Source organism: Falco biarmicus, chromosome 2 (genome assembly GCF_023638135.1).
Source record: "Falco biarmicus isolate bFalBia1 chromosome 2, bFalBia1.pri, whole genome shotgun sequence".
NCBI lineage: Eukaryota > Metazoa > Chordata > Aves > Falconiformes > Falconidae > Falco > Falco biarmicus.
Window position 1 is genome coordinate 9,308,883 of NC_079289.1, and position 27,070 is coordinate 9,335,952.

Genomic DNA, 27,070 nt, shown 5'->3' on the forward strand with positions numbered 1-27,070 from the left:
GCCTTTGGTTTCAGTTTCCTTTCTCTTATCCAATTTGACTGGGTTAGCTTTTAATTTACATCCAGAGATATAAAATACTTCATTTTTAAGTACCTTTTTTCTACATCATTACATCAGTGAGGAGGGTCTTACTGGTTTGGAATTGTTTTTGGGTCCCAGAGCCTTTTGCAAAACTAGTATTTCCAAAATGTGATTTTACGTTACAGTCACCACGAAAACAAGTCAGTCTCAAAACACTTTAGAACTCAGCTTGAACTAATTCTTCCATTTGTCTGGTTCAGGATGATTAAGCGTGTGTCCTTGAGTCTCGAATTCCGTTATAATCCGTTTTTTCAGCGGTGCTTATTCTGCACTTTCCATCTCATAGTCACAACCCACTTGATTAGCATGGTGGAAACTGTCAGACCAGGAGAGGTATGGAGAAGGTACTGTTGGATTTATTTAATTATTTTAAAAAAAAGAAAAAGAAATGAGCTTTTGAGAATAACACTTAGAGGACAGGTGCGAGGGGGAAATACAAAATAGGAGTGCGACTTGCAGGAAGGAGGAGCAAAAGGGGAGGTGGAAAAGGAAGGAGAGAACTGGATACAGAAGGCGTCTCAGAAAAACGACACCTGTTGCCCTTGACTGTTAACATTGGGGAGAAGACGAGGAACGAAGGGTAGAAAAACAGGATAGTAACTTCTCTAAGTAGCTGAAAACAGAAAATGGGTTATCCTCTGGAGATCAGCACAGCTCACAAAGGAGTGTAGATAGTTTTTAATTCCTAATAGCAAGGGAGGTAGCTGGCGTGTTCAGATGCAGTCCCATTTCATCACTGTCGTCCTCCCTTCTCTATAAAACAAGACACCTTAACTCGGAAATGTGGTCCCCCCCAGCCAGTCTTTACGGGCAGATGTGCTGCAGTAATATGCCAACACGTGTCCTGTGCTCCCAGCTTTCCTTCCCTCATGGCCACAACGAGAGCTTTGCATATAGGAGTTTCTCATTTACTCTTACCCCGAAGGATAACATAAGCAAGATGGGGACGTTGTTGAACATGGCGTATGTTGTTGCTGTGAGCTTTCTGCTTACCAGTTCTGTGGGTGAAAAGTGACTTGTTTCCTCAGAAGGCTTCTTCTGCAGGGTATAGCAGTTGGTCATGGAGAAAATCTTTAGAAGAGTTGTGACAAGACATACTAATCCCCAAAATGTAATTGTTGGCATCCAGCCTTTCAGTTCAGTGGGGGAACTTCTCCTTCCCACAGGATGGAGGGAGGGTAGTATAAACTCCTGTACAGCACTTCTTTACATACACAAACATAAATACTTAGTTAATTTGTGTCTTGTTGGAAGCATAGTATCAAGCCTTGGCTCTATTCCGCTTTTGCTGTTTTCTTTATGAAAAAAATAAATGTGTGTGGCTGTAAGTTACATGTTATAAATACGCATGATTAAAATCGACCCTATCTGCTCATGTGCCAAAATTGTCCCAGCAGGGGAATTTGGAGAAGCCAAATGTATTGCTATGGCTCCTTAATTCTTCTGGTCCTCTGGCTCCAATCGTGGCTCTGGCCAAAACTAAGGGGGAACGGAGCAGAGCATTTCTGTGGTGGGATCAGGTTCATGGTGCCCAACAGGGATAGCTGGCAGAGTCACTGGTGCCATTGGGCTTTGTACCAAGGACAAATTCCCTTCTGATGGGAAAACATAAACAGATTATGCACTATTTAAATTCCTGCTCGCTGGGTTAAAAAAGGTGCCGCCCTCCTGCAGCTTGGGATTTGGTCCCCGGGATGTTTCAGGGTGGTGGGAATGGTAGCAGAGGTGAGCCACATTGAGTACCTCTAACGACATACAACTCACTGCTTGTCTTAGACCTTCCAGGTTGAATAATACCCTAAAAACAAATGTAGTAGTAGTAATACGCTACTGAGATTTTTCCCGTCTCAGGGGTATCTGCAGTGCCAGGCGCTCGTAATGCATTTTACTGCACTCGTTTGCAGCTTGAATGGCTTGCAGGGGTCAGCAGCAGAGTGCAGATTTTTTCACCCCTTGAGCAATGAAGCATTGAGTAAAAGTTATTATTACCAATTAGTGGTGGCATTATTATTACCAATTAGCGGCTGTATGAAGCAAATCATTAGTCTTAGTTCAGTTATTAGCAGCCAGGTGTTAATGAAACGTGCCATGTGCAGCTAGCATTGTACCTCCGCGGTCACCATCGAGGGCAGTCACTGAGTTAGTGACATCTCTGCACTGTCCCTGCATGGGGTTTTGTGGTCCCCCGCCAAAAAGAAGTGTGGGTTCTCCACACAAAAATGTTTGGAGTCAGTGTGAATGATTTTTTTGTTGCTCTCAATGTTGTGTACGTAGTGAGTGAATACACTAGGCAATTTCAATCTCTAGGCCAGTATTCTGAAACCTTTAATATACTGAATTGATGATGTAGAGCCAAAAATTAGATTGCCAGTTTCGTTGTTGGTTGCTGCTTCCTTTGTAAGAGCGAAATTGCTGTGTCAGAGAAGGGAAAGTTATGGTGTAAATTATTCGTGATCGAAAGTATTGTGTCTCTAGGACTTCTGGTTTTGAAACCTTTAATACACAATATTTCTACATGCCCATTAGTTTTGCGTAATGACTTTACACAAGACATTTTAGACAGCAAGCAGCATGAGTTAAATTCTATTTAAGAACTTAAATTGTGCTTTTATACTGTTTTATGATTTTGAAAAATTAGGAAGTTAATGGGGTAAAAATTGGAATTTTATCTTTAGTATTACTTCCATATTGAACTATGTATTTATCTGCAGTGCATTTTGCAGGGGGATTCATAGCAGTAGCTCTATAGCTATACGGGTGTGTATATATATATATATACATTAATAGAATAAGAAAAGTAAGAATAACTAATAAAATTCCAATACACCAAATACTTATTTCATAGAACTGACTTTGATCATGTAATTAGAATAGGCAATAGAAATCTTTTTCAGGTTTCTTGGAGTAATGAGTAGGGGCTTGGAGGGCTGTTTCGTCTGTCGGTGATTCAGTTGTCCTCTGAGATTTCAATACTAGCAAAGAAAGGATTTGAATGACAATTTCTTCGAGGAGGAGTGGATGAATGGTATAGCATCAGCCGGGTGAGTTGGAGCGCTGGTGGGGTAGGGACATCTGCTGGTGCGATAAAGGAATAATTGAACACTTGCAACTGGAAGTGCAGTTGCATTGGAATGATTAAGGCAAAAGCATCATTATGCTCATACTGTAATTACTTTCTGGTTTCAATAGTATTCTAGAAACGTTTATATGCATGTTTACGTTTCAGTTTGTGTATGGTTTTAATTTACTGGGAAAGAGAAGTAGACACTAGGGCCCTATTCTTGAGCTGTCAGCTTGCAGATGTAATGTTTTGAACGCCCTTAACTCAAAGGGCATTTAACTTACAGTCAATTCTAGGTTTAAAATCAAACTCGTGATATCAGGCCATGGGGGTGTGGGTAGAGCGGGTATATGTAAACCCTGTGCATTTGGGCTCTGTTTGTAGTTCTGCCAGCGATTCGCGGTGATCTCTGGGCAGAGCTAATGTTGTTGCTCTCAGTCCATCACTCACCAATTGTTTCAGTCCATCTCTCTGTAAAAAGTGCTATGATAATTTTCAGTTTCTGAATTCCTTAGCTAATGAATCATAAAAAGTAAAATGTTTACCTATTTTTGGTTACAGATTTCTATATTAATTAAAGATACATTCAGCAGTTTTATTTGTGTTTACCTTGAACCCTTATAGTTCGTCTATACATGACTGATATTTTAGGTGCAATCCTTTTTGAAAGAGAAACTCCGTAGGCTGAATTTTCTGGTGCTGTGTATAACTGTGCCTAATATTTATTTAGCACTGTGCACGTGGTGACCAAACCAGGTCCTTGGAAATATGTGTGTTGAAGGCCATACCCTTGGGAAGTGTTTCGCAGGAGCATTTCATGCTGTGACCTCTTACTGGCACTGCACCAGGTGCTTGCCTGCTGGGACAAAGCAAGATTTTCTTGATCGTTTCATCTCGTTGTGTTTTTCCTGCTGTTCGTGTCTATCCAGCCATCGGTAGCATCAACCTGACCGCTCATGGTGCCTTCTGGAGGATGGTGTCCTGTGCTCTTGGGAGGGCTTGGGCACGGGCTTTCCAGGGACAGTTTGGTCTCTGCAGGCAGGAGGCAAAGGGTTGTGTTCCCCCACTGCCACTTGTGAAGGTTTTGAGACGGCCATCCTGTCTTAGAGTTAGATGTGTTCTTGAAACGAGGGTGCTGACAAGTTACTAGTTTGCGCTGTATGGTTATGTCAGGAATGCTTTTTTTTTTACCATGATGTATTCCCCATGCAATTCTATAAAAAGAAAAGGGAAAAAAAAACCCCAAGTATCCGCTCTTTGCTTTGCTACCAACATGACACTGAGAAGTCTTCCAGGAAGAATCCGTAGGAGCTGCAGACTTTAGCTCCTTTCATTGTATCCTCAGGAGAAAAAAAGTCAGTAGCCTGCATCTTTCACAGCCAGTTATGGACTCTTTACTGTGATCGTTATTCACACAAAGAACCCTGTAGTCTGTAAGGACGGATATATGTAATCAAGCTCAGAATCAGAACAACAGCTCTTTTTTTCTAATTGATTTTTTTTCTATTTTTTTCTAATTGAAAAACTGGACTTTCAGATTGAGAGCCGTCTTAAAGTAGCAAGCTGCAGACATCAGCACTGTGCAAAGCAGAACAATTTATCTCAGAGCCAGAATTACTATTCCCTGCAGTTCTTCACAAGATGGTGGGTCTTTTATTGAGGTCCAACCCTCCTTTCTCTCCTTGCAGTAACATTTATGTTTCGTAAAACTCATAATGAGCAACAGTTCTTTGTCGTATGGAATCTCCCATTGTCACCCCAGTGGTTCTGTCACCATCCTTTAAAAATTCCTCTACTCTTGGTTTGGATAAAAGAGAGAAGCACTGGCATTTGGACGCTGTACCCTTTGTTTCTGAGATGTCCCAAGGCCGTGGTGACAACTGTGAAGCTGGGGATAGCCACAGAGTTGTTACAGATGGGCTGTTTCTGGTAGTGAGGAGCTGGTGTTCATCCACAGCCCTTCTACGTAATTTTGAATCTATAACACTTTATTTTGCAAGCAGCCCATTACAGAAAAAAAATCTGTTGTTTTTATGTTTCAGGTGCAAAGATGGCTTGAAAGGATTTACATACTCTGCACTAAAGTAAGTAATGTTTCTGTGAGTACGTAGCTTTAAGTGAAGACTTTGAGGAATCGTGTGCAGTAGCAGCTGCATTGCATGCAAAGAGTATTCCCAAGGAAAATTATGCTTTTGTAAAGCTTTCCCAGCTCTTGGGGTATACAGCATATTTTGAAGAATGCATAATGTGCTTGCAAGAGAGGAATCTTTTCATATTTGTGACCGTTATTAAAGGAAATGTGGACATATGGTTGCATGTTTTTGAAGGAGTGTTAATCTTTTTCCTTTCTAAAACTGGGATTTGCAATTCCTGATACTCTCCTGGAAGCAAATGGCTGCTGTGTTTTGACCTGGAGTTTATTTGCTGCATTTACAAAATGTTTAATGAATACAACGGTAGTTCTGTAACCAGCACCCGAATAGAGCATGGATTTGTAGCCTATTCGTTTGAGTCCCTCGACACGCCACTAAACCTTGTGTCTGCCATCGTGGTCCAGGCTTTCCTAGAATTTACTTTGTGATGGGACCCTCTGGTGTTACTCACTCATTTGTTGTAGTTATGCAAAGTTCTCTCATCTTTGTGTCTTGTCTTAGAAGTACAAAGAGATGTTACTCTTATCTTTCCGCTACATATTCTGCTACCTGTCTACCACTCAGACAGCCCAGGGCATGGACAGTATCAACCCACAGGTGAAGAAAAGAGCTGAAATCAAGCAAGACAGACCTGTTGTAGTGGGAAATATTTTATAGTTTACAGCTATGAAACAGCCATGGAATTTGATACAAGGTGCCAATAGTTAAATAGCTGGTCTATAGTCCACAAATATAGACATGAAACACTCCTATGGCAGCGTGCATTCTGAAATCATAGAATGGCAAAAGTTTTTATACCTTTCATCACCCTCAGCAAGGCTGCCACAGTATAGCAGAACTTGGATTATAGTGCAGAGCGTTAGGAAACATCTTGCCATTGTGTCCTCCGTTGCCCTTGATACACAGTAATTCTACACCTAAGATGAACTGATATATTGACAATATCAACTCTGGGTGAAGAAAGAGGGCTGAAGAGGAAGCCAAGCAAAACAAAGTTGTTGCTCATGGTGGGAGTGAAAACATTTTGAAGATTTTACAAAACAGATATTTTATAAAAACATTGTAGTAATTACCATCCTTTATGCAACCCCATTTTTCTGGAGATAATTGAGATACTTCATATGCCTTTTTATTTTCTTATTTAGTGTTCCTCCTGTCTCTGAGAGATGGACTTCCCTAGTAATGTTTCTGTTCCTAGTTTTAAAAAATTCCTGGCAGCCATTGTGACCATTATCTGAAGTTTAAATATAAGTTGGTGGAGTGATCTTTTCAAAGAGATACAGGGTTTGGCAGCTGTATAGGATATATTTTCTTTTGCAGACCTGTGGGTAACTTCAAGCTTGTCTTACAGACCTGCACTGGACTTTATGTGTTTCTTTAAGTTATTTATGTAACTGTTGCTTTGTTCTTTCTTCTTTTCTTTTGTTTCAGGTTCATTGTGGGGAAAGAAGAAATCCCTACTCACTCATTTTCACCTGAAACAGCATTTTCAAAAATAGACAGAAAGATAAAGCATTGTGAAAAAATACCACAGCCGATGAACATACTGGCTCTGACAAAAAAGCTCATAGACAAAGTGTGAGTCAAAAGAGACAAAAAGAAGAATAAAAAAAAATTAATCATTCTTACTTAGCTCATTTTTATGCTTTGTTACATTGTATTTGATATTTTTTAATGATACTTTTATTTTGCGTTTTAGTGTTTTGCATTTCATTTTTACTGGGTAGTGAGCAGTGACAAATGATGAACTCCAGTGAAAGCAAAATTTAAGACCTCTGTGTCATCGCTGTGACTTGCAACACACAGTTGTCTAAAAAGGGAGGATAAATTCAGTCAGTTCTGAGTGGCCGAGCGGTGGTTGCTTTTCCTGCAGTTCTCAGCAAAACCAGCTCCTGGCATGGTTCTCATGGTGCTAGCAGTGATATTGAGGGGAAATTGCACAGCAGCAGACCTTACGTAGGTCACCGTAAATGACCGTAACATCATCTTTTTTTGGGACCTACATCTTTGTATTGCATAAAGGAGAACTGCCTGAGAAGAGGATTGGTAGCACATGGCCTGCCTCCGCTGTCAGAAGTAGGAAATTGCAAAGCAAAAAGTGAGCCTAAAACTGTTTTGCACGAGGTCAAGTCTAGACGTCTGAAGTTAGGTAAGATAGGTTCCCTCCCGCTCTACAGGATCCCATTTATTTTCCTTTAGCATGAGCTTAAAGAAATGACATCAGATAGCTTTTCAGCCTAATATGTTCAGATGATGTACTTCTGCTGTGCTTGGTATGTCCGCTTCAGGCATGTTGCGTACCACAAGAGTCATTCATTTACAGGAGAAACTGAATAAAAAATGGGCTAGAGGTCTGTTCGTTCGTACCACACATATGAATCTCCACTTCCACTGACCTCTCCGGGAGTGGTTTTATGACCAGATCTTTACCTGTTGACGTGCAGGAGAGAAACGAGTCTTCCAAGTGCATTGTTTTCCTGAAGCAGCGGCTTATCTTACTTGTTCAGACAACGAACAAACGTGAAGTGACCTACATCCCATGGCGACTTCCCGTGATTTGCTCTAGCTTTTAGTTGAAAAATGTGAGAGAGGTCAGCAGTGGTTTTCCAGGCATGACTGTATTAGACAACAAAAGACCTACAAGGAGAAGACAGCTCCAGCCACGTGCAGATTCTTTTAGCTGAGTTGCTTATACCCGTTTTGTCTTAAAACCCTCTTGTTCAGTTTGCTAGAGATAGTTTCTAGCTCTTCCACTGGTCATTAAATACAAGGATCAAGAGACTGTGCATGGAGAAGAGCGTGTTTTCTTTAAGGTTTTGGAACTCCCAACTCAGACATTCAGAAAACTTTCCATTTCCAGCCCTAATGCTCTCACAGGTTTCTCTTCCATATGGTTCTTTTCAGTATAATTGAGTCTAAATGCCTGTAACCTGAGCACATTCTCATTACAATTTTTGCTACATAAACTGACCTCACAGATGATTTATGGCCATTAGACTTTACAGTACACGATTCAAAACTTCCAAAATATTTGAAGCAGTATATAAATTGTCTAATTTATTTTGCATTAAAACTTAAATACTTGGCTGTAGCAAAATACAATGTTCAGACCTGGTCTGACTTTATGTCTTTTAATTCTACATAACGCAGGGCTAACAACTGTTCAATCCACGCGTCCCACCATCCCAAGCCAGTCACTTTTTAAATGCTCAAGGTCAAATTCTCAGTCCGAAGTAAGAGCTACATAAAAATCTACACAGTAGAAGATATAGCCCAGAAGTGGAAGGCCTGTAATTGAGAGAATTCTCACAGGGTATCTCTGTGCGTTTCTGTGTTCCTCCTTGCCCTCCAATGTGCCTTACAACGGCGTGAAAGATGTAAGGACACAGATAACGGCTGCTTGGTCAGAAACCCTTCCAGAACCTTCGAGCAGAGCAGAGGCGAACCAGGGAGGGTCACAGCCCTTCTCCCTCTTGACCACAACAGAAAATTTGTTCTTTAATTTTGTATTTAATGTGTAGCACTGCAAGAGGTCGGTTCTAAACAAGTGTGCAGACACTTCTTGCTGTACAACTAAAGTATTTTGAGTTTTTATTGTTCTTTTATGGTGTCATAAAAGTTCACGGTGCCCTTTGGTGGGGAGTGTGGAGAATGAATGGTGGGAAAAAGAGCACTTTATGTATTTTTAGGCGAGAAATATTTATGAAGTCTCCTGTTGATGACGCTGAAAACAGCTATGAGTTAATACGTGTTTCATTGTGCTTTTTGCAGGTGCAAACATGGCCCGAGGCATAGATGCTGTAAACACTATGGAGATAATTGCATCTCATATTGTATTAAAGTAAGTGCAGAAAAAGTTAGATTGACAAACTCTGGCAAAGAAAGGGTAAAAGTCTTTAGTCAGAAAAAGCATATACTTAGGAAGTGAGAAAGCAGCCTGTTACTCATTCTCCTATTGAAAATGTGACAAGCCTGAAAACAGATTTTCTCAATTTAGAACGGGGTGAGGGGTGGGGGTGGTTAAAGTTCTCTGGTCTTCCAGATTAGCTGTAGTGAATGAATAACATCAAGTGTGTGGGAAAAAATGGACTAGCAAGCGAGGAACTTGTTTTAACTATGTGATGCACTTCACGGCTGAGCCCACTTGTGACTCCACCCCAAATCACAGAATTAATAAAGCACCTGGAATGCGCTGCTTTGGCAGGCGGCGCGGGTCTGGCACACGTGCAGCTGCGCGGGTCTGGCACGCTGCTGCTGGGCACTGGCTCGCTCCTCCCTCCATTTATTTTAAGGGCTCAGGGTAATGAGAGATTGGTCACAGTTGCTGCACCCAGAGAGAGCTGTTTATGTCCAGTGGGATAATTAATTCTCCGTTATTAATGTGATCGGCGCATTTTTATTTTTTTTCAGAGGAGTACTGTGTAGAGATTTGTTCTGGCTGGCGTTGGGTGGGCACAGGTGGTACCACCTGCTATGCCTGTTTTAGGAGCTGGTAAGGCTCCAGAAGATCTCAGTCACTTAATAACGTACCCGCCTTTATACATGCAGCAGCAAAAATGGTTTTAAGTATCTTCAGATACTTGTAATAAATCTTACTTTCAAAAAAAACTTCTTAAAATTAAAATGTATACAGGTAGTGTTATCTCAGAAAAGCTACGCTCTAACTTTAGCATCGGAAGAAATCTAGCAAACGTTTATTCATGTGTGTTTATTAACACTATTTTGTGTTGTGTTAACACTTCTTTTTACACTGCAGTATGTTAGCGGACCACTGCGTAACAGGGATATAAGTTGTGCTGGAGTTCATAGGATTTGAGATGGTGCTCAAGTGCTCTGCTGAACTGCGATGAGAATACGCATTTAGAGCATTCACGAATAGGTCAGGGTAGATAACGTCGCTTTTCTGTTGTAGGTGTGACACATATTTAACAGAACCCAGATTAAAATTGCAATTTTACAACCTCTCACCGCTATCTCGGCCTACTCAATGCTCCGTTCACGGGCTCTTTTCTTCCAGGCGTAAAATCTTTGTGCACACAGACTTTCCTCTTGCTTTGTGCTTGCTCAGTGCCTTGCCCAGTGCGCCCGCTGTTCCGTGCCTGCTGGCCTGCTTTGTCTCCCATCTCCCGAGTGCTCCTGTTTGGTCAGCATCCTCTGGGGAGCAAACATTCCCTGTGCCTCCGTTTGCGGAGTACTCTGTTTTCCCCATAGGTATCAGTGTCTAGCCTTCAGAATCAATGCCCAAGACTGCAATGAATGTAAGATTTTTTATTACTTTGAAGTGATTTTATGGGTGGACGTGCTGCATTTCCAGATCTCTGCTGATAGCAGTGTCTCTTAGTGTGCATCTTTTTTTAATGAGTGCCTCGCTGTAACTTCAGTCTGCTGCGCTTCTACATAAAGTGCTTTCATCTGGCATATTTTACAGTCATTAGCTCTTAACTACTGTTAGTCCATACTTGCTTTCTGAGCTTTTTATTAATCTCACACAAAATCCTTATGCATTCTGTACTGCATGCTCAGCAGTCAAATCTGTAAGTAGCCTCATAACGCTACTACTCTGCAAGTGCAGTTAGAGCCAAGAAGTGAGGATTTCTGTTTAAGGATTCATCATGGAACTGGTGCCTCTTCTCCATGGAAAACTGTCATCATCTGCTGGAAGAACGATTGTGTGTGTGAGAATTCATGGGGTAAAAAGAGAGGTGATCTGACCGTTATGGAATATAATGAACTAGAAATGCCTTTAAAACAGAAGGGCGGCTGAGAAATAGGTGGTAGTCTTGCTGAATTACTGTAGTTGAGAGACCCAAATCTAAATTCAGGTTATGAATTCCTCAAATCACAGCAGGTCGGCCCCACACTACTCTCTCTGTCCTTTCTTAGGTGAGTGGGGAGATGTGTTAATGGTTAGAAGAGCAGAGAGGAAAAAAAGGAAAGGGGAGATACTCAGGAGTCTTTGTCCTCCTTGGTTCTCTGTTCAGCATCATTTTGTTCACATTTTATATACCCTGGAAAGGTGATGAGGGGAGAAGAAAACCCAGCTGATAATGGAGCTGAACTAAGTCTCAACCTGACTGAAAATAAATTTTAAAAAAAAATAAATTATAAGGCGGTTCTCTCTTTAGAGAAACCAGTTGTGCATTTAAACTGTACTTCATTCTTGTACCAGTCTTGTGTAGTATTTTAGTATAAATTAGTTTTGACTACAATAATGCAATCAGGGAAATGTCACTGAAGTGGTAGCCAGATCTTTGAATTTCCTGCTTTTTCTATGACCTTTTTAAAAAATTAAAACATGAGTGGAAAAATTGATTTTTATGTATTTGGATTTTTAAGGATCTGAAATTCTTAAAATATTTTTAGTTCTCTCTGTGGCTGTTCCTGGAGTTGGTCAGTAATAACTGTCAAGTGGCACGATTTGAGCATGTTCTTTAATTCCATATCTGTAAGGGAGCTTTCATATTTGGTAATGATCTGATGAGCAGCTTATTGCCAAAATTTCCTCTTCGTGCTATATTTTCACTTACTCTTGAACAGCTCACCTTCTCATTGTCATATATGTGCTTTAATTGTTACTGCATGCTCTTTTTCTCCTGCTTCACATTCAAATGCAAGCTTGTTGACGTAATCCATGACAGTTTATATGTAACATTGACTGATGACATACCAGCTGATTTCATAGATTTCCCTTCAGATTTTAAATACTTACAATGCTTTGGGTTTGTAAATGTCTGAAAAGAGCTACCAGAAGCAGTCAAACAGTATTTTTCCTCTTTTGGATTCCATTCGAGTGCAATGAGGAGACATCAGCCAGCAGTAGTAGTTCAGTTGTCCATTTTTACTGCTGATGCTGTGGATGACACCAGATAACCCTCAGGACTTAGCTAATAACTAGGATGACTGAAAAGAATATGAGATTATTTTTTTTTCCTGGTGGCTGTAGTTTCTGCGTTCTGTCTCCTGAAGGAACACAGGCTACTGTATACCAAGACCAAATTTTAAATATCTTAACTAATTTACTTTAAATATCTTAACCAATCCCCAATATATTGCAGCAGGTTGACTGAATTTTGGTATGTTGCTGAATTCCATTTACGTGCACACACATGCTTTCCTGAATTCGAGTTGTAGCTAGTATCTTGACTGTACTACTCACTTTATCTGTTTCTCAAAAGGAAAAAAAAAATCTTTATTCAATGAGTTTTGCAGATACGTAGTTTCACTGTGCTGCTACTACTGCCTGATCTGAGTCCCAGCTCAAAATCTCTGTGGAAAAATGGTTCTTAGCAGGGATTTCTTCACTCACTTATGTTTATTATAGTGTACTCCTATTGTTTTCTACCTCCGTTATTACTTGAGATCTTTTTATGGAAGATAAAAGTTACAATATTGTGCATTGTTTTAAGATGTAATACTTTCTGTGACTCTGAAAAACACATACATGTGTGATGTGGATTCACCTGGAAACACAGAAATGAGGAAATGAAGGAAGAACCAAAGGTTCCCAAAAGGTTCCTAAAGGCACAAAGAAAACAGGAACTGAGTGAAGCTGAGCCTAAACTCTTAAAATTCCTTAGGCAGAGCTTGGGGGTCCCACAGTGTATTGCCAAGTATTTCTCCAAAAGATGTCTGCAAATTGCATTAGCTATCCCAAACTCCAAAATGTTTCTGTCTAGGAGAGTCATTTGTGGAGAACACTGTATTTGTATGGGCTTTCGTAAGTGCCCCTGTAGAGTTCAGGGAGTGTCTGGATAATGCTTTTAGTCCTGTGGTTCAGGGTTTTTTAGGTAGCCCTGCGAGGAACAGGGAGTTGGACCTGAGGATCCTTATTGGGTCCCTTGCAACTTGAGATATTCTGGTTTTCCATCTAATGAGCTAAATAGGAAGATTTTGTACACTGCTTATTGCTGTTTGGTGCACAGCAAAACAAAGCCTCAGTCCTTCAGTTCGGCACTTCTAAGTAGGCTACTAATAGAAATAAAATTATGGGTGTATGTGAGCGTTTCCAGTTGGAATTTAAGTGCTTCCTAATGCAGTGTTCTTCGCCACATCAGAGTAGCGTTTCTTACAGCTGGGTAAAAATGTCAAATGTACCATACTGTTGTTTGTTCGCTTGTTTTGGGCTTTGTTCGTGACTGCTGGGTTTAGGACTTCATATTTATCTAATGGTACCTGGTATCATAATCACCTCATTATTTTGGAAGAGGAGGGCTATGTACTTCACGCTACGGTCCTTCTTCATTTTAGGTGCAAATACATGCTCGTCTTAATGTTGTTTTAACTACACAAAATTCACAGTGCATTTACGTCTCTGCCTACCTCACATACCTTGCAGTAGACATTTGCATTACACGACCAGAAAGCACTGGGTCATTAGCTGTTCAGTACATACAATTTACAATAGCAGACAGAGAAGTGGAATTTTTTCATTTATGGCTACTGGATCATCAGATGAGACAATATATTTTCTTCCACTTGATTCTCATAAACCACATCTTGAGCAGCAGGGAGAGTAATTGCTTCAGGAAGAGTTTATTACTGGATGTTTAACCACAATAAAATTTTATGAGCTTTATGATGCATTATACAGTTCTGTAGGAGGCAAAAATGTTTTGAGTTTCAAAGGTTGTTCAGTCAAACCCTCTGCCAGTTGTCCCTGTAATGGGAATTGTCTCGGTGTCCCTGAGTATCTAACGGCAGAATTCATGAGCATTGGTGTCCTGCCTTACTTGCCAGTGGCGAGTGTGAGGATAGTTTTCACATAAGCATCTTCCAACAAAAAAATGGACAGATTTTATTCAGGATGTTTACAGAGAACTTCAGCCACAGGGTAAGAATAATGATAGGAAGCTTTGGAGGAGGTTATAAGAAACTCAGGAGAAAAATCTTGAAAGAGAAAGTCAGTGTGGTTTTGTGACATGATATATAATGATATGCTCCAAGGTGGAGCAGTAAGGAAAATTTGTTGGAACCCATGTTATCCTTTCTCAGTAGCCCTGCATGCAGTCTCCCTTCCAGTTTCACCCTTTCTCTCACTGCAGGCATCATTCAGCCTCCAGTCTAGTTGAGGGAAAGTATGTGAGCACGTGCCAAGCCACCAGGGTCAATTTCTAATTCTCACACCCTCTAATACTTAGTTTTTGTGGATTTTTTTCCTCCTTTAGTGCTTTCTCCAGACATTTGAGTGTAGAAGTGCTCTTTTTTTCCACCCTGTTACTTTTCTGTATACTTCCTTGTGGTTAAAAGCTGGTCAGTAACCTGGAAATGAAGTCATCGGGATTATTTCAAAGGACAGAATTCTGTAGCAGAAGAGAAATAGTTTGTCCCTTGAGGCCATGCAGGTATTCATAGAAAATAAAGTCAATTGTCTATGTTTTTATTGCCATAGCTGTTTTACAGGGGAATCAGCAAAAAAAACTCGGTCTTGAGTTTGAAGGTGGGGATGCATTTTACATAGTGTCTGCAGAGTGGGTTTTAAACTGCTCGATGTCAAAAATAATACTTCTGTGGATGTTTTTGCTCTTCCTTTTTCTGAATTTGTGGTTTCTTACCACAGAATCTTTCTTTCTTTTCTCTAGGGCTTCATTAGGATGTTTAGCATCGGTTACCTGATCCAGTGTTGCCTTCGGATTCCATCCACCTTCCGGCATCTGTTCACAGAACCATCTCGACTACTTTCGCTCTTCTACAACAAGGAAAATTTCCAGCTTGGAGCTTTTCTGGGATCTTTTGTCAGTATATACAAAGTAAGCTTATACAGAAATTACAAATGCCAGGCTTTTTATTTCATTTTTCAGAATATCACAAAGAACTAAAAAGTCTAACTCCTTAATATTACTGATGCTTTTTGCTACAGCACGTCACTGACAAATTCTATAGTATTTCAGTAATCAAATTGTTAATAGAAAAACAGTCTTCCGTTCTGTGTCTTTTTTCTATAATTTCTGAATAAATCTGATGAATTTTGCAGCACGGTATCAGGATCAGAAGGTAGAAACTACTTCAGAGAAAGCAAATTCAGATTTCCAAAGGACTTGCTGTTACACAAAAACTTTTTAGTGCAGACACAAGCAGTGACTGCAGTAGCAGCAGTCTTGCCAGAAAGAAGCCATTTACAGATTTTTTTGGCTTGAATATCTGGAATTCTTACTTGACGCTAAATAGCAGGAGATTGCAGCACTTATATCATGTGCAGCTGAAGAGACATTGCACTTACCACTTGGAAATCTACCCTTCTACACCATTATAAGATGATAGATTGCAAACTGATACACATTCATACAGCATTGGCGGAATTAATCAAATTATATTTATGTATGCCAAAAGGGAATGTGACAAAGTACACGCCCTGAGCAAGAATATATTGCATAGTGCAGTCCTGAAGTGGCTTTTGCACTTTCATATTCTTAATCATGTGTGTCATTCTTCAACTGCCACTTTACTTGCTCTGCAAATTTAAGACAATTCTGCATTATTCAGGTAAATATTACTTTCCGAAAATTTAAAAACAGGTGTTATTTGTAAGCAAAACAGCATTTCACTCGACTTGCAGTCAGTTTGGAAGACAAGAATCTGTAAGGTTACAGAGTTTAAAATTTTTGATGGCAAAGTGCGAGTGGACTAATCAGTTTATTTGAAAAATAATTTTTTCTTCAAACTTTTAAGAAAAGAGCCTTTAAAAGAAAAGGTATTTAATTGCAAAATCTGAAATATTTCTGATGTCTTTTAAAAGCTCCAACTGCAAAGTATAATTTAGTTCTATAGATACGCGTTCAGTGAGGGTGACATCCTCTGACCTTTAGTTATTAAGTACGTGCTGGGCACTGGTGAGGCCGCACCTCGAATCCTGGGTTCAGTTTTGGGCCCCTCACTGCAAGACAGACCCTGAGGTGCTGGAGCGTGTCCAGAGGAGGGCAACGGAGCTGGGGAAGGGGCTGGGGCACAGCTCTGATGGGGAGCGGTTCAGGGAACTGGGGGGGTTCAGCCTGGAGAGAAGAAGACTCAGGGGGGACCTTATCGCTCTCTACAGCTGCCTGACAGGGGCTGTGGGCAGGTGGGGGTCAGTCTCTTCTCCCAGTAACAAGCGATAGGACAGGAGGAAACAGCCTCAAGTTGTGCCAGGGGAGGTTCAGATTGGATAGTAGGAAAAAATTCTTCACTGAAAGGGTGGTCAAGCATTGGAACAGGCTGCCCAGGGAAGCGGTTGAGCCCCCATCCCGGGAGGTGTTTAAAAGGTGTGTAGATGTGGTGCTTAGGGACATGGTTTAGTGGTGGGCTTGGCAGTGTTAGATTTACAGTTGGACTTGATTATCTTAAAGGTATTTTCCAACCTAAATGATTCTATGATTCTGTGATTCTACTTTCTGTTCTTATTTGTGTTCCATAACTTACACAGATTTGGATTGCGTTAGAATTTCCTTCCAATTTGAAATAAGCGTGTAGGGCAGTGTAGACTGTAGTCATTCCAGAAGACTGGACCGCAACCAAAAAAAATTAAATGCTGATGCATTTTGAACCCAAAGGAATTGCATTATGGACTGCTTTTAAAAAGCATCTTGTCCCTAAAAGCAGTCCAAAATGCCATTGTAGGACTGTAGTAGCTGTACTAATAAACTTTGTGTTGTCCTTACTGTTAATGTCAGCAAACATAGTTTTGCAGAAAATAAACTGGCCGTGGTAGCCTGGTTTCCATTTTTTAGACTACTTTACAAATTCGAGAAGGGAAGTTGACTGCCATAATTGCAATGTATCAATGTCTTTGCAAGGCATTTATTTATTAAAAATGTGCGCTGTAAAATAGCTAGTGAGATCACATCTGTGGTACTGTGTCCCTTTTTGGACACAGATATTACTTCATTTCTTCTTTTAATTCTAATGTCTTTTCCAATAGTGGTTTCACCTGAGGGTTTCACCGAGATGATTTTAGGACCGGCTTAGACAAAGTGCAAGGAGAAGCTGGGAGAACTGCATTTTAAGCTGGAGAAAAAAGGCTCAGAGGAGTTTGTATTGCTACCTACACCTCTTGGAGGTGTGCTGATAGGATGAAAGGGAACAGACAGAAGCTGAAATACATTGTAATCCAAAGAAATACAAGGAAATATGTTTTCATGTGAGGGCAGCCAAATACTGGAAGAGATTGCCCTGTGAGGCTGTGTATTCTCCATCCTTGGAGATGCTTAAAACTCAACTGGACAAGTTCCTGAGCTATCTGCTCTAATTAGACCTGCTCCAGGCTGGACCAGATGATCTCCAGAGGTCACTTCCAACATAAATCATGCTTTGATTCCATGACAAGCACACATGAGATGGATTAAGAGGCTGGCACACATATCTCAAAGTAGACGTCAGTGGACTGTCCCACTGAATTATATAACATTCTCTCGGTGCCATCAGCACTAGATTGGGCCTTAATAAGCAGATCTCAAACCATTTGGAAGCAAACAGAAATTTAGCAGGGGTACAATTTGGAGACAAAGCCTGGGTTTCCAAAAGAGTTGCAAAAGCAAGACAGAGGATGTGGCAGATGTAGAACAGTCTGGATCATTTGATAACCTGTAGTCATCCCAATGAAATGTATTTTAATGCAGCCCAAGCCACAATTACTTACATCCATTCTGGCCTGAACAGCTGTGTATTATTGTCTGTGTCAACAAACAGGTTATTATATGTGTTTCACCATGTCTTTTAATCATACGCAGTTCTGACTTTTTAGATGGATGTGTTAGGCTTGTTCCAGAATTTATTGGACGTGTGGAAAAATCTCAGGGTGTTTGGTGTGTGGTTGAAAACAGACTTTATCATGCAAAAAAGTCTAGACAACTACAACAAATGAAGATGATGTGGATTCAAGATGAGCTTTGGATTTAGATGGCTATTCAAATTAGATTCATTTGCTCTCTGATTTTGAAAGAAATGGTAGCGGTAAACTGAATTAAAACACTGAAATTTTTCAGGTGCTGTGGGTGATGGGTTATTGTCACTAGGCTCTGAATTTATACTGTGCGCTATGTTACTAGCTTATGTAGAGCAGTTTTTCCAGTCTGTGCATTGTGAAAGAGAAGTAAGCAGGGCTAATCCTGCTCTCTGTTTACTTGCAGGGTACTAGCTGCTTCCTGCGTTGGGTACGAAACCTCGACGATGAACTTCATGCACTTGTAGCTGGTGAGTCCGTGAAAGGAAGTTTATATTGCTTCTGTTGGGACTCTGCAAATATTTCTCTGGTCTGTCCTCCCATTCCCTTTTCAGGCTTCTGTGATGAAAATAGGACTGTGTACATCAAGGTTGTGTCAAAGTTGCAGTGGCATTACAAGTGGCTTCAAATAAAGAGTTGCAATTAAATTTGTAAGGCACGTTCAATCAAATGGTGTTTTTTTACAGGCTGCTTCAAGGACAGTATAGTATTGTATGCACAAATGTAAACTTGTCCTTTATTTTTGAACTGTTGAGATGTGAAGTTCAAATACTGACTGTTCCATACGTGACACACATTTGAAAGGGATGGCTCCACTGGATCCGAAGAAGGACCCTCTTGCCATGAAATTTGGGGGAGGGTGCAGGCCCTTCCCTGCTTGTTTGTGTATCGATCAGGTGCTGAAACCTCAGAGGGTTTCTTTTTTTGTGGGATGAGAGAGGAAACGATACTGTGCTCCTGAACACTGAACTACAGAATCGTTTCAGGGTTTCCAAACTCTTTTTAGTGTCATAAACCATATTTTGATGAGCAGCACAGGAATGTCTCTGAATTTTGTTGTAGCAGCAGCAAGCATAATCTTGTGCGGTGTCCATTGAGCTGACGTACTGCGACAGCAACAATAAATCACAATCTTAACAATACTTCTGTTTTCTAATTGTTACAGGGTGTCTAGCAGGAATTTCCATGATGTTTTACAAAAGTACTACTATTTCGATGTATCTGGTGTCCAAATTAGTAGAGGTAAGATAGTACCCTTATAACAAGAGTTCTTCATTTCATCTATTTTTTCAAGGCAGAAAAAGAAAGTGAGCTTCACAGGCTTTGTCGGACGATTCCAGTATAATACAAAGTTGTGTGGCAGCGGTATGTTTCAGTATGTGCGTGCCAGGAGGCAGTGCCATTCTGTGGTCTCATTTCTTTCCTATTTTCTTTTCTGTGACTCATTTTATAAGTCCTTTACCCACTGGTCTCCACGTATATTCTCCATGATTTCTTTTAATCTCCTGATAGCCCTTTGCTTTGTAGCTTTTACAGATTTTTTAAATCTGAAAGTTCCAAGAATGCCTGTTCTGCCAGAAACATAAATCAGACCTAGTCCTTAATTGCAAATTTATTGCCAAAAGCTACAGCTTAACTTCCTGCCTTTGTTCCCCAATTTTGGCATTCAACAGTCTAAGATAACTCAAAATAGCTTAAGCTTCAGTCTGTAGCTGGAGTTGTTTGTCAGTATACTTGAATTGATTGAATTCCCAGCTTTGCAATGAACTTCGTTCTAATTACTGTTTTTCAGGCTTGAATTATTTCTATGAACTTGTTAAAATTAGGAGCCCGGGGAGGGGGGGAAGTTTGTAGAGTTTGGTTATGTTGATTATACTTTGCTAACCAGCTTTTGATTTCTTACTGTGATTTTTCCATAAAATCCAGACTTAGTCATGGTTATTTCCCCAGCAGCACCACTGGAATAAGCTGAGACCGTTCTCTTATTATGCATCGTCCCCAAATCACAAAGCTTTCTCCTGCAGACCTGGAGTGCCTCATTCCCTAGCGATATTTATCCACCTCCATTACCAGAGCAGAATTCATTTCAAATAATATTAAAAGAAGGAATCTTTTTTTTTTTTTTTTTCCCCCAAGCATAAAATAAACATTAAAAGGGAAGATATACTCTGTGTGTTCTTGCTCTTTGTAATCCTGGATTAAGCTCTGAAGGTAGTTCACATGTTGGTTTTATGAAAGCAAATCTGAGTTACCCATATTGACTTTCAGAACACCAGTTGTAAAAAACCAATATTATCTTGTATTGGTGATGGTTTTCTCTGGAGTTTGAGACATTGTGGCTACAGTGAAATAAGAAAAGTGCTGTGTGTTCTTTCTTTCTTTCTTTCTCACTCTTTTTTTCTTTACTACTTTTATCATCTTACACAAGCCAAGGATAACTGAGCAGAGAGGCGTGTGCTGCTTTGGAAGGTCAAGCTGTGCTCAGGAAAATAAACTTTACATGTTTTCTCAGAAAGTAAAGTATGTGATTTCAAGCTGTTTAAGAACAGTGAATATTCACTTTGTTGGAATAGATATTGCACTGTTCTTTTGCTTTTTAAAAATGAAGACTTTAACATAGCAAACTTTCCTTTTTTATCTTTAAGACCTATACCACCCTTTTAACACCCAAGCTGTTGCTAGGTCCTGTTCTGTGCATTAACTGCCTCTTATTCTATTGATTGTGGGTACCTTCTATACACTATCTCAATCAATGTCACATCTGTGGACATATACAAAACTGTATGAGCATAGGTTAGTAATGTTGGCATGTTTTTTTTTAAAAAAGGTTAAATAAAAGGTAAAAAGCTACTTCTACTTTATTTTGTTTCATTCAGCATTTTTTATCGATATTTATAGACTATCTACTTCAAAGGCATTGAAGCAGGGAAGGTTCCCTATTTTCCTCATGCAGACAGCATCATCTATGCCATTTCTACATCGATATGCTTTCAGGCAGTAAGTATATTGTCTTCTAACAAAACATGAAGTTCTTTAATTCAAAAGTCGAATGAAATGGGGAGCACATGGGTTCAGTGATACAGAAAAGATGCTGTGATGTAGTGATTCCAGCAAACTGCTGTGAGTTGGGGCTCCTGCATCTTGCTTTTGAGTATCACTGTGGGAAGATCATTTCTAGGACTCAAATTTCTCATAAGCTTATAGCTGAATAGATTATACAAAGCATTGAATTCTTTGGACAGGATCTTAAAATGCATTTACACAGAAGATGAGCATAAATGTGTGGACTTTCTTAAGCATATGAAAGAATAGTTTCTCAAGGAGACAAAATATGTATTATAATACTTTATAGGGTTTTCTAATCAACTGGAAGTTTTCACTTTCACCTAACTTGAATTAAAGCTGCCTATTTGAAAAAAATCTGAAAAAATTAGGAAGAAAACCTGCAGGTTTACATTTGAAACAAGCTGCAGTTGTAATCTTCTGCACTTCCCAAGTCAATTACATGCCTTCACCCTCGGTCTTTTTATTGGCTGCATCAGCTAGAAAAGCTCCTTCTCAGTGGTACCCAAATTACTCTGCTGTGCTACTACATCTCCCCATTTCTAGATCTTCTGCTGAAACATCCCGCTGAATGTTTTCTGGACCTCCATAGCTAGATGTCCTTTTTGTACCCCTCAATAAAGAGAATAAAAAATGACCCTAAAAGAGTCTTCTGCTGTCTCACGCTTAACAGGACAGTGCCACTCCTCCTCCTTGTTGCTCTCATATATTTGGGAATATCTGTCATTCTAGTATCAAAGTGAACTGATGTTTTAGTGCTTGGGATGTGCCTGAAGGTCTGTGGCATTGCAATCTCCAAAATACTATTGGCAAGGACCATTGTCGGAGGCTAACAGAAATAAAGTTCGTGTGAGAAAAGAGGAAAGGCTTTTTTGTAATCGCCACCTTCAATTTACACCTCTTTGTAATTGCCAGTCTTCAGTTGCCTTGGAGATGGTCTTCCGGGAATATCAGTGGGTGCTGGTGGTGTAGAGCATTGAATTCAGCTGTGAGCCGTTTGTCTGCTAATAGTGCTGGACATTGGCAGGTGATCACAGCTGCTTGATTTAAAAACAATTAAATATTTTTTTTTTCCCATAACCATCCTTTTACTGGTTTTGTCAGTGTAATGTAGCAGATGAGGTTTTTGCCTGACACCATCAGCTGGCTCTGACAGAATCCTCTCCTTGCAGGCTGTCATGGAAGTTCAGAACCTGAGACCTTCGTACTGGAAATTTCTTTTAAGACTAACAAAGGGCAGGTATGTAATCAGGGGTATGTTACGGCTTGTCTAAACACGTCATCGATCACATTCAGCTTTCTGTGTCATTTACTGTCATTCACTGTCAACAGCAGAGCCATAGGAGTACATAGGGGCTAATTTCCCCAGTAATTACTCTGCTTTTCAAATTTTTTCAGTCCCCTTGAAGTTCTTTGCTGCTGAAGCAGCGTTACTAGGTTTAGTCTAATAATGGGAGCAATGACTTAAATCTAGTTAAGACTAGTTAGCAGATGAGTGTTTTACTTGAAGCCTTTTTTATCTTTAGTTCCCTTGGAGAGTGGAATCCTTTCAGATTTCAGGGTAAACAACTATACAGGTTGAAGAAATCACTTAGTATGTACCGTGATCAGCAGCACGGTATTACTACACTTTTAAAAGCATTACTAGAAATGTCAGGGTATTTCCTAAGAATAGTTTGAAGATTCAATTATTTTGTATATTTAATTTTTTATATTTTGTTTTGTATAGAACATCTATTTCAGTTGAGAAAGGAATTTTTTTCTTGGAAAACTAGTGAAAAATTTTCACTTATTATAACCATAAATTTACACTGTGACATCTTGCCAGATATTTTTCCTCTTATTTGCTGTGGGGATCTAAAATGCTTACCTTTTAAAACAAGTTTTGCTGTAACTGACTTACAAAAATACAATTTAGTGAAGTGTACGCTGCTCTACTGATGTAATATGTGGCAGAAACAAGGCATCCAAATCTCGATGTAGATCAGTTTATGAATGAGATAATAAAAGGTAACGTTTGTCGTGACAGTGAGCTCTCCAGACTATAAAAATAGAAGTGAAATCAGAGGCCAGTTCCTGGAGCATGTTGAACTACACTCCCCATGGCACAATACGCTCTTAGCTGGACAGGAGGTGACCGAATACATGGCTGGTCGTAGTGGGAGGCTTTCCCCTGGATGACTGGAGGCAGTGTGCAGGCAACCCCTGAGGCCATGCAAACATGATACGGGGGATGATGTCAGTGCAGATGTCCAATTTTGGCTGCTTTTTCCCCTCTTGTGCTAATCCTAAAATTGCTTTAGCTAAAAGAGAGGAGGGGAAAGAAGTTCTGTTCTGCTCATTTCTTTTATCTGAAGCAAATCGCTGTAATAGTAGTTTTGACACTCTCTCCATAAAGGCGGTTTCTTTTGACATTTCGTAGGTCTTTCACTGCACAATTTTGAAGAGCAAAGAAATGGAAATAGCTTGTAACGCCAATAAAATGGTTGCCTAGCCTTGGGCAGGCATGCCCAGTTTGCTCTGCTGGGGCGAGGGAGAACAAGAGTATGTTTTGGTTTGACCTTTCTGGTGGAGTAAAAAGTAGAAGGGGACTCTGCTCCGTTTCACAAGTTGTGTTATATAAAGTGTATCTACACAAAGCGTTATTAATGAGATATGTCAGATGTATTTTTTCAAAAATCTTTATTGCCCAAGATGAAAAACTTACCATCTCTGGACAGTGGAGGCTGAAGCCTGTATTTGAAAAATTTGGGTTGTCTTTCATGAAATGAAATATTTTTAACAACAATTGTATTTTTTCATAAGTGAATGAGTAACCTGTTCACACTGTCATGTCTCTTCTTTTTCAGGTTTGCTCTCATGAACAGGAAAGTTTTAGATGTATTTGGTACTGAAGCATCTAAGAACTTCAAGGATTTCACACCTAAGCTTGACCCAAGATACACTGTTGTACCACCAGAGCTACCGCTGGAGAGGTCTTGAAAACGACAGTATATCTTGGCATTGAATGTGATCAGCGTTTTGTCCTGAAAAGTCATATATATGGAGGAGGGCTTGGGCTCCACTTCAGTATTATTTCAATGAGAAATGCTTTTTACCAATCAAAAATACTGAAGCTTGGTAGGAAGGTGTGGCTTAGTGATGAAGCCCCTTCCATAAGCAGAAAATATTTCTGGATTGCTGTAGTTGGTTGACAGTATGGTAGATTCCTGAATGAATTAAACAAATGAGTAATATATTTAGAGAAGTAAAACATAAATATGCATCATAATTTCAAAAATTCTGTAGTTCGTACCAGTAGAATATTCTTGATAAAACTAGAAGTAACTCTTAATTCAGAAAGGAAGACAATTGGCCTAGTTTAGGTCCAAAATTTTACCTGATCTGTTGCAGTTGGGTGAAAATACCTTCTTGGTTTTCTAAATTGTGTTGCTGATTTATCTCAAAAGAGCCACCACCCACTCATTATTTTATACAGCTATGGTTGCAAAATAAGGCATTCCTCAGGAAAAGAAAATGCACAATTAATTCAGAAATCACATTCCAGGGCTTTAAATCCCACTGACAATACGGACAAGGAAAACAAAAAGGCAGCACCGATGACTGCTGCGCTATGCGGAGCAGCAGGGTGTGGTGGTCAGCATCTGCCAAGTGGAAAATGACAAAACCGGCAGAGGAAGGAATGAAACATTCCAGCTTCTGAAATGGTGCTGGAAACAGCAGACAGTTACAAAAATAAAAAAGCCCAGTACAAAACAAAACAAAACAAAAACCCCCCTCCCAAATATCCTGAAATTAAATGTTTCTTTTTAAAGGGCTTGACGTTCTCGTGTTAGATGGCATTGGGTTGTTCGTCAAGCTGCAACGCCAGCCAGCATTTCAGGCATTTCTTTAAAAGACAACTGACCCCTGAGGTTACACTGGTACAAGAGAACAGTTTTGATGATCGTATAAATAGTATTTTTGCCTTGTACTCGGGTGAAGAGTGGTTTTCTGTCAGTCCATCAGCCAGCCGCAACTGAGACAGTTACATCCAATGTAATGTGGTACTCAGGGCAAACGACCTACGAAAATTCCATCTCGTTTTTACCCTGCGTATTTCTGTAGCTAAAGGTTTGTGTTCTAAAGCGAGACCTTGACGTGCTAACTGCTTTTTATGCTTTTTTGTTAGAATTCATTCAGGTGATGCTGAATGGTGTCCGTTACCCTAGAACTTAATGAAAATATGAACTATTCAACTGAAAAGCGATGAGGTAAGCCAGGGAATGGAAACAGGAGTAGGTTGCATGTATATTAAAAAGAAAGAAAGAAAAAATCTGGTTTTTTGGAAGTCTTTGTCAGATGATATGAATTGGAGTAATAGAATCTTTGTCTTGTAACACTTGTAATCCTACCCCAGCCTTAAGCATATTTTAATTCCCATTAGTTTAATTTCTTATTACGGAATGTACAGTAATTTTTATCAGATTTACAGAAATGTCATGGAAATTGTACCAATCTGTGCCCAAAATCTGCTTCTTCATCAGCTGCTGTAACAGTGATGCTTTATCATTGTTACTAAAGGTGCTTCATCCTTTAAAAGAGCAAGTCCAAGTTAGTGTGAATAAAGTGCTGGAGGCTAGTTTGTATGCAATATTTTATTGTTTAAAATACTATATTAAAATTCCTCAAAAGGAAATAAAATTTAATTCAACAATAACTTTAAAAGGGTTGTAATAGGTTTGTAGTGTTTTTCCACTGGAATATGATCTAAAATATTTGACCTTGTAAAGTCTGAGAAGTTATATATTTTAGGTAATATGTTAGAACTCACGCATTATATTATGAATACTTTTTAGTGTAACTATATACCATTCTCAAACATAAAGATATTTTATAGATGATTAATTTTCTTCACTGGAATGACAATTGTGATTGTTTCTCTATTTTAGTTAAAAAAACCCAAGTACTACATCTCAGCAGCTAAACAACAGTTTTGTCTGTTTTCTTGCTTCTAAAATTCACAGTCCTTGTTTCGAGTTATTTTCATGTAATATAAAAAGAAATTTAAAATCTTTAAATTATTTTTATTCATGTCAAGTATATGTAAGAGAAAAAAATAAATAAAGTCCTCATGTTTTTCCCAGTAATAAAAAGTTGCTGCTTGAAAAAGTGAATTTTGTCTTTGCTGTTAATAAGCCATCTGGAGTCGTAAGTGAAGGAATACGTGGTGGTAGGGCAACACCAGGAACATGAAAGAGCATTTAAATTGTACATCCTTGTGGCAAAATAACATCTTAACTCAGTGTAAGTGAAGAAGTAACGCCAAAACAGTTCAGCGATAACTTCAGCTCTGTACTTCCATGGGTAATTGTAATTATGCAATATGGGTTGACGTTATTTAATGTTTCTTTTTTAAGCAGAGAAAGCCACATAGCCTGTTACGAAGGCAGTGAGACGCTGCACGCCTCCAGCCCTGCCTGCCATGTGGCCAGATGGTTGGGCCTCATATGACTTCCCACCACCTGATGGGGCACGGCTCTTTATTTGTTTGATCATATGATGGGTATCTAATGATGTTAAACTTTTTGCTAAAGAAGTTGATTTTGCAAAGAGGAATCCAGGGGGGAACTTGCACAGGAGGTGGTAGGAAGTGGTGGGTCAACCTGAAACACCACGGTTCGTTCGTCGAGGTTTGGGTGTCCTTAGGGAGGCTGCGCAGTAAGACTGTGTGGCTCCCTGCAGGCATCTCGGGAGGGTGTGCTGCTGCCTCATCCATGGCTTCCAGGAGTCAGGAGTAAATACACCTGTGGTAGGCAATTTTTTCACCATTCCTTGAGGCTGTTTGCATGCACGGCTCTTCTGGAGAGTTCATTGCCATCCGTGTCACTCTTACCGCACTGCCCTTACTGGGCATCTCACTCGCCTTGTGGCTGTAGTCCCCACCTTGCACCCAGACCCCCATGCTCCCTGTGTCAGAGAGCAGCCTTTCGCCCCAGTTGCTCCTGGATCTTCATCCTTTTCTCAGCTCTACCCATCCCA

The 27,070-nt window shown here is 39.9% G+C and overlaps 1 protein-coding gene across 1 annotated transcript in view; it reads left to right on the forward strand.

Annotated features, from left to right (window-relative positions):
• The window catches only part of TMEM135 (transmembrane protein 135), a 189,455-nt gene extending 163,250 nt beyond the window's left edge, over positions 1 to 26,205 (forward strand). Inside the window, exons 7-15 of the mRNA XM_056327900.1 lie at positions 5,185 to 5,226; positions 6,727 to 6,873; positions 9,067 to 9,136; positions 14,874 to 15,041; positions 18,393 to 18,456; positions 19,152 to 19,228; positions 20,885 to 20,983; positions 22,222 to 22,289; positions 23,899 to 26,205. Coding sequence (XP_056183875.1) covers positions 5,185 to 5,226; positions 6,727 to 6,873; positions 9,067 to 9,136; positions 14,874 to 15,041; positions 18,393 to 18,456; positions 19,152 to 19,228; positions 20,885 to 20,983; positions 22,222 to 22,289; positions 23,899 to 24,031 — 868 coding nt within the window. The 3' untranslated portion in view covers positions 24,032 to 26,205. The remainder of the gene's footprint in view (positions 1 to 5,184; positions 5,227 to 6,726; positions 6,874 to 9,066; positions 9,137 to 14,873; positions 15,042 to 18,392; positions 18,457 to 19,151; positions 19,229 to 20,884; positions 20,984 to 22,221; positions 22,290 to 23,898) is intronic.
• Positions 26,206 to 27,070: the final 865 nt, after the last annotated feature.